The 19,409-nt window shown below is 39.3% G+C and overlaps 1 protein-coding gene across 1 annotated transcript in view; it reads left to right on the forward strand.

Moving 5' to 3' along the window:
* Nucleotides 1-19,409, forward strand: part of PLXNA2 (plexin A2) — a 1,613,917-nt gene that overhangs the window by 972,726 nt on the left and 621,782 nt on the right. The window contains exon 10 of the mRNA XM_044077136.1: nucleotides 5,427-5,627. Within this exon, the coding sequence (XP_043933071.1) occupies nucleotides 5,427-5,627 (201 nt within the window). The remainder of the gene's footprint in view (nucleotides 1-5,426; nucleotides 5,628-19,409) is intronic.

Here is a 19,409-nt window from a genome sequence, read left to right on the forward strand (position 1 = left end):
GAAGCCACAGAGAGTTAAATGTGTATATCAAGTGCCAAAACATTTCACAGTTCTGTGCTAATGTAGCATGTCTGTGTGTGCATTATGCCAGAAATAAAGCAGATCAGTGAAAGGGGAGTGGGAGACGGAGTGAAAGATGCTTCAAAGCAGATCAGTGAAGGGGGAGGGGGAGACGGAGAGAGAGAGATGCTTTCCTCTGTGGTCTGTACATTTGGCACTAATGAGTACTGAACATATCACTGTCATTTATATGCATGTCTCTGTTTGGCACTGGAAAGTTTAGATCATAGGTACATCAACTATCAGAGATAGCAGGAAAACATCAGGAGGAGGAAGATAGAGGATGTTGTTGTAGTGCTGATGTCTCATTGTTGGTAAAGGTAGAGCCCAGGACATCCAGTGATGATGATCAGACCATAACAAGACATTGAGAAGGAACCTTTTTAGTCCTGGCTCATGTTATTAAGAGTAGAGCACAGAGTGGTGCAAGTGCAGGAAGCAGCTGAAGAGGGTACGTTGACATGACATGACTGTGCACAGCAATACACAACAATTCTTATGCTGAGCAGCAGTGCAGCACTGTAGAACAGTGCATAGGATGGAAAGCAGCACAGTAATACACAGTGGTGTATGTAGTGAACTGTAGCTCACAATGCACATTGGCATATCTGATATGCAGTGATGCATGAAACACTGTTAATAAACATCAGTATATATGATGTGCGATGATGCATGAAACACTAAACATTGGTATGTATAATATATATATATATATATATATATATATATATATATATATATATATCTGATGTGCAGTGATGCACAAAACACTGTTAATATGTATTGTATATATGATATGCAGTGACACATGAAACGCTGGTATATATGATGTGCAGTGATGCACTAAACACTGTTAATAAACATTGGTATATATGATGTGCAGTGACAAATGAAACACTGTCAAATGCACATTGGTATATATGATGTGCAGTGATGCACAAAACACTGTTGATACATATTGGTATATGTGATATGCAGTGATGAACAAAATGCTGTTAATATGTATTGTATATATGATGTGTAGTGACGTATGAAATGCTGTTAATAAACATTGGTATATATGATGTGCTGTGGCACACAAACTGTTAAAACACATTGATATGTATGACATGCAGTGATGCAGAAGACACTGTTAATACACATTGTTATATATGATATGCAGTGATAGATGAAACACATAATATATATTGTATATTTGATGGTGACACATGAACACTGTTAATACACGTAGGTATATATGATGTGCAGTGATGCACAAAATACTGTTAATATGCATTGGTGTATATGATGTGCAGTGATGCAGGCAACACAGTTAATACACATTAATATATATGATGTGCAGTGACGCATGAGACACTGTTAATACATATTGGTATATATGATTTGCAGTGATGGATGAAACACTATTAATATACATTGGTATACATGATGTGCAGTGAAACACAACACACTGTTAATACACATTGGTGTATATGATTTGCAGTGATGGATGAAACACTTAATACACATCGGTATACCTGATGTGCAGTGACACACAAAACACTATTACTACATGGTATATATGATTTGCAGTGATGGATAAAACACTTAATATACATTGGTATATATGATGTGCAGTGGCACACAAAACATTGCTAATACACACTGGTGTGTGTGCGTGTGTGTGTGTATATATATATATATATATATATATATATATATATATATATATATATATATATGATGTGCAGTGACTCAGGAAACACTGTGTGGTGAGAATTGCAAAACTCAAAATAACTTGCTGCTATGTTTCTTTATTCATCCTTTATTTAGAAGAAGATTCCCATGTAGGGGTTGTATACTATGTCTAGTCCATGTTTCTTTGCAGACACATTTCTGTATTACTTTGCGGACACATTACCATACTATTTTGCAGACACATTATGGTTCATACTGCCATATTTTGCAGTGGTACCATGTAATACGGTTTGGGAAGCCTTAAAATCGGTGATGCTGAATTACTATCAAAAGTGATTTGTTTAGTTCCTTTTCACAGCTTGCCAGTATTAAGACTGATTTAAAGATCCCACACCCCAGCAATAAACTCCATTCATGACAGTGGCAGTCAAACAAATCAGGTTATTAGGGGAACCGAGGAATATAAAATGAGGACCTCGTGCAGTAAGATGTTATCTAATTATAGCACTGTTGCAGCATTATTTATTTTTTTTAAATATTTTTCCAACCTGTCTGCTGTCACTAGACTGTACCACTGATAAGCCTTTGTGTCTAAGCGTTAGATAAGAGAGCCTCTGTAATACAGTAATAAAGCCATTCAGGCTGATAGGGCAGCTGCTCTGTGTTCAAGTCTGGCTTTGCAAATTATAAGGAAACAGATGGACCTTCTGAGACGTGATCAGAGGACGGCAGTGTTAATGCTTCTGTGTCTGTGGGTAATTTAAGTGACTAGCACAGTAAGGGCGTGCTTATGGCTAGTTGATTCTGTGCAGTGTGAGGTAATTACTCCAAATGATAGAACTTATTCAGAGTTATTCACCCGTAAGATTCCTTACACTGCTTCCGTATGATTATTAGGTGTACTTTGTCTGTAACAGAGAGAGTAAGAAAATCAGCAATCATAGGAAACAAATGTTGTGAAAATTCACTGTTCCAACACCTACCAGATCACATCAGCACTTTAAAACCTCGTGCTAAGTGCTTCATGTGTAAAGTCTGCTTGATTTCATTGCTTCCCCTTTCATAGACCTTCCATTCTAAGTAGACTGTTATTTTCTGCAAAATATCTCATTTTAGCTTTTGTCGCATAAAGCTCTTTTTCTGATGGCTTGATTGTTTCTTACAGCTGTTCAGGAGTCCAAGTGTTTTATCTTGGACCCAGTTCTTCATTATCCTGTGATTTTAAGAAAAATTACCCATCTACCTGCCAAGGTACTTCTGCATTGTATAGCACTTACCGTTTTCAAAGGGCATATGGAATTTTGCTATTTTGACAAAGAAATAGTAATTCAATTACCTAAAATGGATTTCACTTTGTGTTACCCCTGAAGAATTACTGGCTTAAACCTGGTAGCTTCCAGGCTCCTTTCTGAAGCACATATAAACTGCTGTGTCAGGATAGTGCTACATTTTTATTTATTTAACATTTGTTTAACTGTTGTTAATTAAATTGTTAAATAAATAAATGTGAGGACAGTGCTACGTTTTTATTTATTTAACATTTGTTTTACTGTTGTTAACTAAATTGTTAAATAAATAAATAAATAAATAAATAAATGTGAGGACAGTACTACATTTTTCTTTATTTATCATTTGTTTAACTGTTGTTAATTAAATTGTTAAATAAATAAATGTGAGGACAGTGCTACATTTTTATTTAACATTTGTTTAACTGTTGTTAACTAAATTGCTAACTAAATGAATAAATAAATGTCAGGATAGTGCTGCATTTTTATTTATTTAACATTTGTTTAACTGTTGTTAACTAAACTGTTAAATAAATGAGCGTCAGGACAGTGCCAGAGAATGAGCATTATATCATTTCATTGAAGCCACATTCGTTGGAACTACTGTCATAGAATAAGTAACACTTTAAGCCACTTTCATTGAAAACACAGAAAAAAATCACTTCTAGGGGCCTTTATCCCATGCACTACATCTTTCCTTAAATATACTAACTGCATGGTCACATGATTGGGCAAGACAACATGCTAACAAGTGAAACTCTTGCCTGCACCACATTTACAACAGCACTCTGCTGCAGTACAAACTAACCAGTTAGTAAACTAACAAGTAGAGCCCACGCAGATACCAATAAAGCTAAGGGAAAAATCAAAACGAACCAGAAAACTAGTGTGGGTGGGTGCAGGGTTACATTTTGTTCAGTGAAAATGGCTTTCCCAGTTATTAATGCTAATGGAGTCACTGATGAGATATGGTAACATTGCTACTGTATTTCCTGTGGGAGATGAATGCTCTGAAAAGCTGTAAGACATTTTGCTGGTTCCCTTTGCTAAGGGGATACACGCACAAGGAACTGCAGATGGAGACACTGGTTTCTCTTCACCAAGGTCAAAGGAAGCCATTCTGTTGCTTGACAGTATGTTTTTCCTCCTTCAGGTGTTCCACTTCTTTTATTTTTGCCATGTACGGAGCACTGCACAATGATAGGTTGCACCTCAAGCCCCATAAACCTACAGTAAAGATGCCTGCAACAGGGGTGCCACACAAACTAGGTGTGTGTGTGTGTGTGTGTGTGTGTGTGTGTGTGTGTGTGTGTGTGTGTGTGTGTGTGTGTGTGTGTGTGTGTGTGTGTGTGTGCATGAAGTAATTCAGTCCTGCCTGTGGCTGTTTTAAGATAGTATACTTTATTAAATTAAAGAAGACCAAAACTAACTAAAACAGAACTGTTCTTTCCAAAAGTAGTTTCAAACTTAATTGAAGAATATATTTTTATTTTTTCTATTTTATTCAATTTGGTAAGTGAGGTAGAGCACTGATCCAAATGGGCCTATTTCAGTCTGAGTCAAGGCAAATATAAATAACAGTAGACAAGCAAGTTAACAAAAAGTATACAACAGAAAATCTACCCATGACTGTCAGCCCTATAGTGAAACTTTCACATTTCTGCTACCTGAACATTTGACTTTCAGCCCATTCTGTCAGTAACTAGTGATCACTGCTTTCAGCCAGTCAGAACATTTCAAGTCAGTTTTGTGGCCAGGATTACACTTCTGAAGATACAAGTCTCCTTGTAAGCAGCATTTTTCATAACAGGATGTCTTGAGTTGCGGAATAATGTACACATCCAGATTTCTAGACTATTAGTATTTGAGGGCTGACATTATTCTACAGTAAAACTGATAAATCACTTGTATTATCACGGGTAGCTTGTAAAAAATGACAAGCGTAAACAGCGATACATTTAAGTTAGCATTTTTTAATTAACTTGCCTGGTTTTCCGAGTCCCCTCTTTCTATGTGTCTCTCAGAATTGTTTATGTTGGTAAAGTGCATAATGATTTTTTTAATGAAATCACCTGAGATAGTTTCTGTCTTGTCTGTCTGTCTGCCTGAGAAACCTATATACTGTTACAGCTTTTGAAGGCAACAGCAGAAATTAACTGGGGTGATTTCATTAAATTATTGTAATATTTTGTGTCATAATTGTGTTTGTGTACAAATATAGATGGCACTGCTTATTGTATCTTGTTGAATATTTTTTTCTGTATAAACTCCAGAAAATGTGGTAACATTTTTCTTGAGCTAAGCTTGACCCAGAATGCATTTCAGTTTATTTCCTCTGGAGTACACATTTATTACTTTGCTGCTTATTTGTTGGTAACTTATGTTGTTGTTTTTGCCATTAAGGACTGCCCACAGCTGGTACCTACTGAAGAGATCCTGATTCCAGTGGGAGAGGTAAAACCAATTACCCTGAAAGCACGCAACTTGCCCCAACCCCAGTCGGGTCAGCGTGGTTATGAATGCGTACTAAATATCCAGGGGACCATCCATCGTGTGCCAGCTCTACGTTTCAACAGCTCCAGTGTCCAGTGCCAAAATAGCTCAGTAAGGCTTCATTTTTTGGTATTCTTACTAAATTATTCATTCAGCAGTGCCTTTAGTTCATCTTTCCTATGTAAAAATGGTCACAGTGTACAGGTGAACAAAAAAGTTACCATTTGTGCTTTTTTTATATTGTCTTTAAATATTTGCAGCTTTTTTGACATTTATTCGCCACTGAGAAAACTAGTCTCTTCTATATAGGTTTATCATGTTTGTGCCATGCTGCTCATGTCTTTTGTGGAGAGAGGTCAGAATTAAAATTACTACATATACATCAGAATATTTATTTATTTCCTTCCTTTTGATAGCCAGGTAGGTGGACTGGTTATAAAATCATTTCCAGCCCCAGCCTGGGCCCAGGAGGGCAAATACGGTGGTACAATAATTTACTATGAATATGTACACCAGTATGTAGTGGGGATAGTGAATCATGAAGTACAATGGATTAGCAAGGAGGAAGTAAGGATAGCTATGAAGAGGACGAAGAATGGAAAGGCTGTTGGTCCAGATGACATACCTGTGGAAGCAAGGAGGTGTTTAGGAGAAATGGCAGTGGAGTTTTTAACCGGATTGTTTAATGAAATTTTGTAAAGTGAGAGGATGCCTGAGGAATGGAGAAGTGTTTTGGTACCGATTTTTAAGAATAAGGGTGATATGCAGAGCCGTAGTAACTGCAGAGGGATTAAACTGATCAGTCACAGCATGAAGTTATGGGAAAGAGTAGTGGAAGCTAGGTTAAGAAGGGAGGTGATGATTAGTGATCAGCAGTATGGTTTCATGTCGGGAAAGAGCACTACAGTTGTGATGTTTGCTCTGAGAGTGTTGCTGGAGAAGTACAGAGAAGGTCAGAAGGAGTTTCTTTGTGTTTTTGTAGACTTAGAGAAACCATATGACAGGGTGCCTAGAGAGGAGTTGTGGTATTGTATGAGGAAGTCAGGAGTGTCAGAGAAGTATGTAAGAGTGGTACAGGATATGTACGAGGGTAGTGTGACAGCGGTGAGGTCTGCAGTGGAAGTGACGGATGCGTTTAAGGTGGAGGTGAGATTACATCAAGGATCAGCTCTGAGCCCTTTCTTATTTGCAATGGTGATGGACAGGTTGACAGACGAGATCAGACAGGAGTCCCCGTGGACTATGATGTTTGCAAATGACATTGTGATCTGTAGTGAGAGTAGGGAACAGGTGGAGGAGACCATGGAGAGGTGGAGATATGCTCTAGAGAGAAGAGGAATGAAGGTCAGCAGGACTAAGACAGAATATATGTGTGTGAATGAGAGGCAGGATAGAGGAATGGTGAGGATGCAAGGAGTAGAGGTGGCGAAGGTGGGTGAGTTTAAGTACTTGGGATCAATAATTCAGAGTAATGGTGAGTGTGGAAGAGAGGTGAAGAAGAGAGAACAGGCAGGATGGAGTGGGTGGAGACAAGTGTCAAGAGTGATTTGTGACAGATGAGTACCTGTAAGAGTGAAAGGGAAGGTCTGCAAGAGGGTAGTGAGACCAACTATGTTATATGGGTTGAAGACAGTGGCATTGACAAAAAGGTAGGAGTCAGAGCTTGACGTGGCAAAGTTAAAGATGTTAAGATTTGCACTGGGTGTGACGAGAGTGGACAGGATTAGGAATAAGTATATTAGAGGGTCAGCCCAGGTTGGAAGGTTTGGAGACAAAGCCAGAGAGGCAAGATTACGTTGGTTTGGACATGTGCTGAGGAGGGATGCTGAGTATATTGGGAAAAAGATGCCAAGGATGAAGCTACCAGGTAACAGGAAAAGAGGAAGGCCTAAGATAATGTTTATGGATGTGGTGAGAGAGGACTTGCAGGTGGTTGGTGTAACAGAGCAAGATGCAGAGGACATAAAAAAATGGAAACAGATGATCGGCTGTGGTGACCCTTAATGGGAACAGCCGAAAGAAGATGATGATGATGTAGTCCAAATATACAGCAAGTAATACTGTACATACCTGAATGAGTAAAGAAGACAATGAGTATACAATACATATGGGTAGTGAAGTCAAAATGTGTATACAAGTCGCACAAATTCTTGAAGATGAAACTGGTACAGCAGAATTGTTAGACATTGTCAGTGAACCATGGACATGCAGACTCATTTTTGAGTTGTTCAAAAACAGCTTCCTTGAAATCTAGAAATTTGTCTTTATCCCTTAAATCAAGTAGATGATTGTTCCAGAGGTAAGGTCCAAGTCTTGAAAAATTCCTTTCACCTGTAAGTGTTTTATGGTCTCTGCAGAGAAGTATAGTCAGATTGGGCATTTTTTAGAGAGACATTTGGCTTTTTGATGTGGAGATATCTTTGTGAGGGGGAGGGGCAATAACCTTTTTTTCAGAATTGTAAATATTAGAGAGCTAATTAAACAGCTGAATCTTTCAGTTAAATGGAGCTGGTTTACCTTCTGCAGTAGAGGACAATGTTGAGACTACAAGAAGTGTGAATCTGTAGATTTTGTATCCAGTGGTCTGCAAACTTTTTGTGTTGTGAGACAAATGGAAGGTAAGGAGAGTGGGAGATCACGTTGCAGTAAAAGTGATTATTTAGTGGTCACTGATGTTAAAAAGTGAATGTGTTCGCTGGAGTCACATGATCACTGTAATATGACTTCACAGCAGGAAGAATGCATCAGGGAAAACTGCAAATATCCTTAACAGATTGTAAAAGCAGTCAACCAGAGCAGGGCACAGGAAGGAGCTAGTGTACATTTTAACAAGATATGTGACCCAGTGATATTCAAAAGTGAGAGTTCATACATCCCAGGAATGGGCCACTGGATAGTTTTCTGGATTAGAGATGTGTGCATAATAGAAAAACAACAGCATTGGTGAACAGGGTTTATGGTGGCAAAAATGTAAGTTACAACCTGAGCATCTTAGACTTTAGTACATGTGGTGGTCTTTTTTCTGCACTTGAATGCGTGCTGCCTAAATACCTTATACAAAAATAATGACAGCTCAGCTCAGAGGATAGTTATGTATGTACGACGCCATTTTTCCTAAATAACAAAAATGTATTATTGTCCTATCTGTATCATTAATTCTTGGAATGCTCTGAAATGCTATCATTTATAGTTATAGTACTTAACATATTCAAAATCAAATGCAATAAAAAATAAAGATACTTTTGCACAGTGAAAATTTATTTGGCATAAAAACTGCATAAAATGAGTGCTTCTTTAAACAGATTTTTATGTATTTGTAAAGTAACAGAGAAAGCAACCGAGCCATTTGTTTTCATTTTCATTAAAGAAATGTGAATAGCATTAAAAATAGCTAAATGAAAATAGCATTAAATAGAAACCAGGTAATTAGCCTCTCCCGTGGTTTAGGGGGATAAAGCCCTGACTGCAGCACAGCTGAGCTGGTTCATTTAACAGCTCCGGTGACTGACAGAGTGGCAGAGAGGATGGGCATGCCCGTCCTAGTGGGGAGGATGATATGTGGGTGGGAATAATAGGCGCTACCTGGCAGAGGCCAGGAAGTCAGTGGCAATGTGGTTTGCTGCAGGGGTGGAGCATCTTGCAGATGTAACACCATGTGTGGAAGTGTGACAACGAGGAGGCAAAGTCTACCCATTTCACATCCACAGAGGTCAGCCATGACTCACACTTTGGGAGAAAGAGGATAGCATGTTGTTGTTGAAAGAGGATAGCATAAAAAGTAGAAAACCCCCCCTAGACTGATGATAGGAAAAGACTGCCCCCCCCCCAGGATGCAGTTAGGATCCATGCTGACCTTGCTGTCAAATTAGGTAATTGACTGGGATATATTGGAGTGACCGGAAGACCCACCATGTACGTGGGGCACTGGGATAGCTTTCAGAATGAATTCAGGGAGAAAAAAGCCTTCAAAAACATTGAATCTTATATTATTAGCTTGCAGAGTGTTCAGCATTTAAATGTCTAGCAGATATTGTATGTTGCTGTTTCTTTATCTGAATCTACATAATTTTGGTTAGTAAATGAAAGAAAAAAAGGAAGAAAGAGAATGTGAAAGAGAGAAACTCATTTTATCTATACTTTTAAAAATATCTGAACAACTTAAAAAAAATATAAAGGCAGGGTAATATGAGATAAAGTTATTCTTTGTAATAAAGTTCTATCCAAAATGAGTTACATGGAGAATGAAGAAAAAAGTTATATTCTGCACTTGTTCATTGTCCTGCAGATATATATTTTTAAAGCACACACAAAAGTAGTCTACTGCAGGTGAAGATAAACAATTAAGAGACACCCTGCTTTTCCAGAAGTTGTGAACCAATATGTTAGGAAAAGCTTGATTTACAAAAATTCTGCTGATCCTTCAATAACAACAGTTACCACTCACCGTAGTATGTCGAACCTCAGAGTCTTCCCAACTAGCCCTCTACACTGTACATAATCTGGGGCCACACTGAAGCTTTCTGTCTGTCCTAATGATAGCTGGTATTGGTGTTCTTATATTCCCACATTGTAAAGATAATAAATACATATTTATTAACCTAGCAGTTTCTGGAGCTCCCAAGTTCATTTCAGGTGATTCTATTGTCCTTTGGAGGTGCTAGATTCACTTCTCACCTTTTCTTATCAGTGATAACAGTCCTCCTCTGTCCATATTTCCCTCCTGATCACAATCATTATCTATGCTCATTCTTTCTTATACTTGCTCCAGCAGAGATTAGTGACCTGTGGTAGCACCACTCTTATGTATTAGAGTCTAGGTCCCATATCAACAGTTCAGCCCAACTGCCCTCTAATGTAATATTGGGCCAGCCTCTCACCGCCCTTTGCTTCCCATTCTAATTTTCCAGTATGCACTGATCAAGATGTCCTCCCTACATATGTATACACCATCAGCTAAGATTTCCCCTCCACATCAGCTCTGCCAGAGTTGCTCAGCAGTGACACCCCCCATACTTTCACTTTCCTCAATGTCAGTCAGAATACTTTTGCCATCTCTCATCTTCCCACCTTTTATCCTGGTGAGTTTTTCTTTCACTACCCATGGCATCCGCTGGCTTCTCAACACAGCCACCCAGCATACAGAGACACTGTAGCAATGAGGTTCTCATTGACTCTTGTTAAAAGATGTACCTCTGTGTTATTGATTAAGGTGGTCAGTTCAGTGGGCCAAACCTACTCTTCTCACTGTCCTGGGTCATATGCCTCATGGCCAGCATCCTGGAGCCCTCACCCACCAACAGTTGCCTCTGCAATTTTAGTGGGCTGCATTCATGGGCTCAACTCACTGACATTTTGGTATAGCAGCCTTCCTCCATCTCTCTAGTGATGTATCTTTATTTCCTGCACTGTATTTTCCAAACTGTTTTGTGTGTATATGTGTGCATGCATAGCAATTGTCATTTATTTATATTAAATTTGTTTACTGTCCCAATCTGTAAGTATCTACTGGCAAGAAAGAAAACATTGTATTATACATAGGTAAGCTTAAGTTAGGTAATATACGCAAGTTTTTACATTGAGACAGTTTCATAAACTGTGTATATGCTTGTCTATATTTTATAGTTTAAGAAATAAAAAAGAGTAACATTTTGTTGAGGAAAACAATATGCAGATATTATGGGAGACCTGTCATCAAAATGTTCTTATAACATGTTTCTATATTTTAAGTTTGATATTAGTGAAGGGAGAAGAGATAATAGAGTTTAAAGAAGGTATCGGCAGAAGGTGCCATGGGCTTGGGGGAAGATGCCAGAGGTTACAGAGGGGTACCTGGATCATGGGCACAGGAAGGGAACAGTAGGAGGGGTGTAGGGTGGAACATGATTAAATAAGAAGAAAAGAAATATGGACCTGAATTATAAAACAGAGTTGTACCATTGAGAGCCTTCCTGACACTAGTGTAACCTTTAATAAAACATAGCATTTCTTTTCTCCCTAGCTCCCTTATCACAACCAGCTACATTTACCCTGTCTCCCATTCCCTACCTTTGTGTTTCCCTTCATCTTTAACCATGCCTGTCTGGTATCGCTCAGAAATATTCAACATTACTCTTCTTCATCTTCTGTTATCCTGTTCTCTCCCATGTCCGTCAGTAGTACAGCTACTGCTTGCGTCGAGTTTGTTCACTTACTCTGTAAATACTGTATATACTTGTTTGGTTATCTTTTGCCCCACCCCCAAATCTATGTTAATTTTGTTTTCTAAGGGTTTAAGAAAAAAAAAAACTGCAACACTTCTGTATGTTAAGTTCTTGTACTTTCATTTTGGCTGTGGAACTTTACTTCCCAGGCCTTTGTTGCAAGTGGGCTGTGTGTGTGCGTGTGTGTGTATGTGTTTGAGAGAGAGAGAAGATGCAGGAATGCACGCCATTTGAAAGTGCAGCTCAGTTTTACTAATCCATGCTTGTTATTACAGAGTCATAAACATCTTTACAGGGAACCTCTAAAATGGATTTCCTGCCATGGTAATTGTGTCTTTAGTGCAAAACATTGTATACCACTGTTAGAATTTGAAAGCTGTGTTCTGAGTAAGACAACCATTCCCTGATTTCTCTTTGGTTAATCTGGTGCAGGTGTTAATGAGTATGTTAATGGAGTTCTTCCTAATCCTTCTTAATCCTCTTTGGCACATCACTGAGGAGATGGAAACTGTTCAGATGCCCTCCCATGTTTCTCTTTCCATGGCATTATGTACTCTTAATATCTATTGGCTGATTTTAAATAAATCCTTCAGACGCACTCATGTATGTTTTTTGTGCACACATACCTATATGTAGTACATGGAGTTTGAATTCACACACACACACACACACACACACACACACACACACACACACACACACACACACACACACACACACAGTCTGGCAAAATGCATATCATCTGTACAAAATATCTACAGACCTCCCTTTGTTGAGAAATCATGGAAGATTTATAGATTTCCCTAAAAAAAACAAAAACAAAAAAAAAAACAGAGTTTCAACACACTGCCTTATGAATGCGCAGTTGTACATAGTTCTTTAATAATGAACTCAGATCAAGAAGCCAGACTTTGCCTGAGTGCATTATTAAATGCATGCATGTCATTGTGCAATGTTAAACACTATTTTCTCAGAATAGCCACGGTCTTTTTCTTTAGTACTTGTCTTTATAACATAGTTCTACAGTATTCTAGTATTTTGCAAAGTTCATAGAATATGTTAGTAGAAAAGCAGCCTTTCCTATGAAGCACAAAACACAGAGAGCATTAGAGTGATACTAAAGATAGCTTTGCATTTGCATTTACATGGCACTAAACACACTAGCCCTCCTAGAATGGTACTCTGCAGTGAGGTGTACTCTGTAGCAGATTAGTTTTTTTCCTCCTATATGAAAAATTCAGAAAAACTTTGACTTTACAGAAGCTGTGTTCTTGTGCCATCATTTATTAGCTTTTTCAGATCTCACAGTGTGAAAGATGGGATTGATGGATTCAAACCACAGCTAATAGACTTGGCCTAGTGTGCTGAACCAGCAGAAAATGAGCATTCAGTAGCCTGGGGCTGCTGGATTCGAGTTAATTGTTGCTTTGTATTTACCTGTTGTGTGTTGCCATGTGTTAAGAATGCAGTGTTAACGTCAGTCATAGGATTTGCCTTTATTTATTTGCATTTTGTTGTCTAGGTAACCCTGTTGCTTGCTGTGGTGTCCTTTGTTCAGGTGTAATTAGAAATTTATCACTGTTAAAATACAAAAACTACTGAACATTTTAAATATAATGCAGCCAGTAACAGGGTACTGAAGATATCTAGGGGAAATAGAAAAAGTATGTAGTTGCATGGCACTAGCATATTTTATTTCAGCCTGTAATGAAGGTTTTGCTGGGTCTGAAGCTCATCTGTGAGATTAATGCTGAAAGACTGGCTGAAGATAATGTCAAGTGAAGAAAGTAAAGTTTTTTTATCACATTATAAGAACATATATTATCTTGCATACTTCACTTCCTTACTTGCACTTCAGCCAGCTGTTGAAGCATGGAAAATGGTTAAGGTGAGCTGTACACACCTGTGTAATACTAGCATCAGGTGTAGATTAGTGCTGTGGATGGTGAAGTTACTATGCACATCTTTCCATTACTTCTGTCAGGTGTAGATTAGTGCTGCAGATGACCACATTGTTATAAACACCTGTCTATTACTAGTATCAGGTGTAGATTCATGCTGTGGATGGTGACACTACTAGAACACATGATTAAGTCCTTTTTATCCCTTGGTTTGGATGTTAGTTGGGATATTTTGCAGGCACCTTAATCTTTATGGGCATCAACTGGGTTTAAACACCCTGTGTTTCTGAAGTATAGCCAAATTATCCACTTATGCTGTGCTGATGAAGGAAATATAAAGGCCAAACATGCATGGTCCTAGCTGGGGGGGGGGTGACTTTATTGACTTGTATGTAACCATAAAGACTTGAAAAGTAAAAAAGTCATGGACATTCAGAAGCCATGTAGCTGAAACACTTGATGGCCTTAAAGTGTCATTTGCATATATCCCATGGCTATCCACTACAGGAAGTTTAAGGTATAACATAGTGAAAACTGTAGCTTGGCTGGGTTTTTATTTATTTATTTATTTATATTTGTTTACCGGGAAAGTCCGACTGGACACCAGTCCTTTTTCAGCGGAGGCCCAGGGAGAAAAGCGCCACAGAAAATTACATATAGATAACATGGTATACAGCCTAGACAGTATCATTTTACAGAGATAAAATGTGTTAGCATGACAAATACAATGGAAGATTTGTTAAGGTTTAAGTATATGCATATACAGAACAGAATACAAGAATACTAGGTAAAAGAATGCCTAGAAAACACTTTATCTGACACTAAAGTTATGATCAAAGAAGAAATGAAAAAGTTGTTGGTAAGACCTGGATTTAGTTGGGGTTTTAGCAAGGACAGAGCCAGTGAGATTTTAGATGTGATTTAAGAGCAGACTTGAAAAGATGGCTAGGGAGGGTAGTAATGTTAGTTGGTAGGTTGCTCCAGAGCTTGGATATGGCACAGGAGAACAGTGTTTCCCCTGCAGAATTTTTGGCTTTGGTGACTTGGAGCAGATTTTTATTGCAGGAACATAGGGTTCTGGAGGAGTGGTGGGGCTGGAGAAGTGTGTGAAGAGCTGCGGTATTGAGATGGTGATTAACAAGTTTATGAGCAAAGGTGAGTTGGTTTAGGTGAAGGAGTTGAGGGAGCTCAAGCCAGTCTAGGTCCCTAAGGGAGACACAGTGGTGGTTGCGGTATGTGGCACAGGTGGCAAATCTTGTGATTTTATTGTAGCAGACTTTGAGTTTGTTTAGGTCAGATTGTCTAAGGGTTGTAAGTATGGGTGATGCATAGAGTAGGGTGGATATAAGTTGGGGATTTAGCGATATAAATCCTAGCTGGTTTGGTGAGGTATTGGTGGTTTCTGTGTAGGGCACCCAGTTTTTGGTAAACTTTTTTATTGTTTGAGATATGTGGGTGTCGAATTTGAGGTTGTTGTCCATCTGTACACTAAGTAGTTTGGTGTGGGCGGTTGGTGATATGGAGGTATTATCCTTGGCTTGGATATTGAAATGAGAGGTGTTTACAGTGGTTTTGGTGAGTTGGAATATGAGGAGTTTGGTCTTTTTTGGGTTGAAGAGGAGCTGAACATTAGATAGCCAGCTTTCAATGGAGGAAAAGGATTCTTGTGTGATCTGTTGGAGTTCTGAGCAGATGAGGGTGGAGTCATTGGCATACTGTATGAGGGAGGCATGTTTGGTGGCAGTGTGTAGGTTGTTATTGAAAAGGGAAAAGAGAAGGGGGCCAAGGATGTAGCCTTGGGGATCTCTGAGGGTAACAGGGAAGGAAGGGGATATATTATTGTCCCAGACAACTGATTGCTGGCAGCCATGTAGGTAGCTATGGAACCAGTTTGTGGCTGAAGTGGAGAAGGAAAGGTTTGAAACAGTAGAGAGTAGTAGGTTGTGAGAGACAATGTCAAAGGCCTTAGATAGATCGAGAAATATGGCAGAGGAGAGGAGAGGAGGCCATTGTTTTTGTGCTGAAGGATAGTATTTGTGAAAGAGATCAGAGCTGTAGTCGTACTGTGGTGTGTTCTGAAACATGCTGAGTATTGGCGAGGAGGTTGTTGTTTAGGAGATATTTAGAGACCTGTGAGTTGATGCATTTTTCAAGTATCTTGGAGAGAGGGGACAGGATGGTAATGGGGCGGTAGATTGAGAGGTCAGTGGAGGGGCCACCTTTGTGCAGGGGAATGATGTGGGATATTTTCCATAGTGTGGCTACCTAGGATTCAGATATGGAGCGGTTTATTAATATGAAGATTGGATAGGCTAGGGCATCAGCTGCTATTTTCAGGTATTCAGCAGGCAGGTTGTCAGCTGCAAGTCTCGTGACTTTTAGTTTAGTTAAGAGTTTTCTTATGCAGGAGGTGGGTACTGTAGAGAGGATGAAGGCAGGGAGGAGTGGATTTTGGTTGGCAGTGGGGGAAGTAGATGTAGGGAAGTGTTTTTTGGTTAGGGATAGTACGGTTTCTGTGAAATGTGTATTGAAGGAGTCAGCTGTGCTACTGGTGGAGAGAGTGGTGGTTGGTAAGGGGGTGTTTACTTTTCCTGGAGATAGAATAGAGTTAATAGTGGACCAGAATTGCTTGGGGTTGTTATGGGAAGAGTTTAGGGATGTCTAACAGAAAAAGGCTTTGTCTGATTTTAATTTCTTTTTGACCTTATTTTGCAGTTCAAGGAAGAGTTGTCTATCTGAGGGGTGTTTGGTTTTGCACCAGCATTCCCATGTTTTATCCCTGGCTTTCATAAGGCCCAAGGTGTTTTTTTGTAGCCAGGGGGAGTTTTTTGTTCTAATTTAGTTTTTTATTTGGGGGACATGGGTGTTAAGGATGTTGAGGAAAGTACTATTAAAGAAATGAACTGCTTCATCTAGGTGGATGTACTTTAGAGGTTCCCAGTTAAGGAGATAAAGGAGTTGGGGTTAAAATTAGTTTTACTGTGGACAGATCTGTAGATAATGGGTTTACTATTTTTTATGTGGTGTCGTAGGAGGAAAGTAAGGGAATGATCACTGAGGGAGTCAGGTACACAGCCTGACAGGTAAAAGTTAGGGTTTTTGTTTACTAAGATCCAGTCAACAGTGGTGTGATTTTTAGGGTTTTTATTTATCCTGGTGGGGGGTTGTATTAGCTGTGAGAAACCATGAAAATTTAGGTGGAGTGCTGGGTGTTTGCTATTACAGGATAGCCAACTGATGTTAAAAGCTCCAAGGATGACAGTTTCTTGGGATAGGGAGAGATGTGACCAAAGTAGGAGGTTTTCTAAGGGAGGAATATTTTGGCCTGGTGGGAAGTAGCACCCTATAATGTTGATTGTTTTCTTAGAGTTTATTTTGATGGAGGTGTATAGGATTTCTTCCTTGTCAAACTGGGGGCTGATTGGTGAGAATTTGTATATTGAGGTGGTGTTTGTACATTAGTGCCACACCATCTCCTGTCCTGGATAGTCTGTCTTTGCGGAGGATGTTATATCCAGGTGGAAGTATTTCCTCATTTTTGATGTGAGGTTTGAGCCAGGTTTCTGTTAGGAGAGGGATGTCAGGGGAGTACAGGTTTATGTGGGCTTGGAGGTCTTGGACTTTATTACAGATACCTCTAATGTTGAGAGACATTATAAGGAGGTCATTAGGTTTTCTGTTGTTAGTGATTAGGGTGGTGGGGTTTATTGGTGGGGGGTTTGTGGGTGGGTTGGTGAGTTCGGGGCCAGGGTTGGGGTACACATCTCCACTGAGAATGAGTTTGGAGAAAGTGCTGAGTATATGTTTGATATATGTGTTGAAAGATTTGTTGTATTGTATGGATAGTTTGTGTTGATAAGGGTAGGGAGTCTGATACTTTAGAGGTTGTGCTGGGAGAAGACGTTTTGTGGTTTGGGTGGTGAAATTATGTAATAGATGTTTGAGGGGGGTTGATGTGAGTGTGGATTGAAAGTGGTTAGGGTTTAGCACCGTATTACAATGGTAGGATGTAATGTAGGAAAGAAAAGTGCAGGTAAGGATTAGAAATGTGTTCGGTAGTGACATGATTATGTTGGGTGGGTTGTGGTATTGGATGGTGGGTGGTGTGAGGGTGTGGAGATATTTGTGAGGTGTGGAGTGATAGGTGGGTTGAGTGTGGGCATGTTTCTAAGGTTGCAGTAAATGTAGATGTAGTGGGGGTGGGTGGGATATGGGGGCAGGGAGAGAAGCACAGTAAGTGTAGCGAACGCTCCAGGAGCGGGCAATAAACCCCAGGCTAATGACTGCAGGGTAAGTGTAACACACTCTATAATATTGATTGTGCACTGAACTAAATTAGTATTTGTGCCCTGAGATAGTCTGCACTGAACTATATTAATTGTGCCCTGAAATATTCTACACTTTAAAGCCAAACTACTGTGAGTAATTTAGCTGGGGGTTTGAAGCTGGAAATGCAGGAATAGTGATGGGTGAGGGTTTGCTAAGAGAGTGCAGGGAGGGGTAAAGTTTTGGCCTGATTGAGTGTGTGCTGCTCCTATTTGTACAAGAAAAGGCTGTAACATACACAGTTACTCTATAGTTTTACATGTAAAACTAATTGCAGCAGTTGTCAGTATCTTTGGGGTTGTACAGTTTAGTTCCTGAGTTGCTTATTCCTTGGTGGACAGGAGCACACAGGATAACCCGGTACATTAAGGGTAGAAACGTTGCTCGCTGCAGGCACGACTTATTTATTATTTATTTATTTTTATTTTACATTTGTTAACCGGGGGTGTCTGAGCCGAAAAGGCCCTTTTTCAGCAGAGGCTCTGGGAGAAAAACTCCACAAAGAAAAATTACAGACACATTTAGTTATTTAGACATGATCAGTATATAAACAAATTACAAGAGACATGCCTTTACAGTGGTATGCGGCACATAAACAGTTGTGGAGAGAGCAAACAAAAAATATTAATTTTAAAAATAAAGGTAATTAATAGATTTGTGGTGTACAGCTGAAATTTGGAACATAGGTAGAATACATACATAGTACACAGGTACAGTACATACATTGTAGATTAGCCAGTGTTTGTGAGTAAGATTGAAAACTATTATCAAGTGCTCTAGATTTAGTATGTATATGTTATCCACTTTCACTAGCCTTGGGAGCAGTCATGGCACTGCCAACTTTGCTTGAGATGTTGCCTGATGAGGTCTTTAAAGGAGGCTTTGGATGATGTGTTTTGAATGCTAGTAGGGACAGAGTTCCATTTTTTAGCCACTGAACTACTGTATAGTGCATCTCCAAAGCTATTGTAGCTGTTGGCAACTTCTAGTAGTAGTTTGCTTGATGATCTAAGAGGCCTTTTGGCTGAGTGATGTTGTACTAGGTTTTTGAGGGCAGGACACTTATTGGGGAGGTAATAGATAGAATGACAGAGGCAGAGCTGATTGTAGGTTAGGAGGTTGGGCAGTTCAAGCCAGTGAAGCTGTCTCAAAGCAGTACAGTGATGAGTTCTATATGAGAAATTTGCAGCAAAATCAGGCAATTCTGTTATAGTAGGCTTCCATTTTGCTTAGTTCAGTTTTGTTGAGATTAGTCAGAATGGGAGATGCATAAAGTAGGGTGGATAGAAGTTGGGAGCGAGCAATGGCTGATCTTGTGTTGTTGATAAGAAATGGTTTGATACGGTAGAGTGACCCCAGTTTGGCATGTACTTTTTTAATAGTTAAGTTGAGATGACTATCAAATTTTAGGTGGGAGTCTATGGTTATTCCCAATAGCTTAGCCTGTGCCACTGGAGCAATTTGAG

The sequence above is a fragment of the Protopterus annectens genome, chromosome 7.part0 (assembly GCF_019279795.1).
Source record: "Protopterus annectens isolate FY-2018-M chromosome 7.part0, PAN1.0, whole genome shotgun sequence".
Classification (NCBI taxonomy): domain Eukaryota; kingdom Metazoa; phylum Chordata; order Ceratodontiformes; family Protopteridae; genus Protopterus; species Protopterus annectens.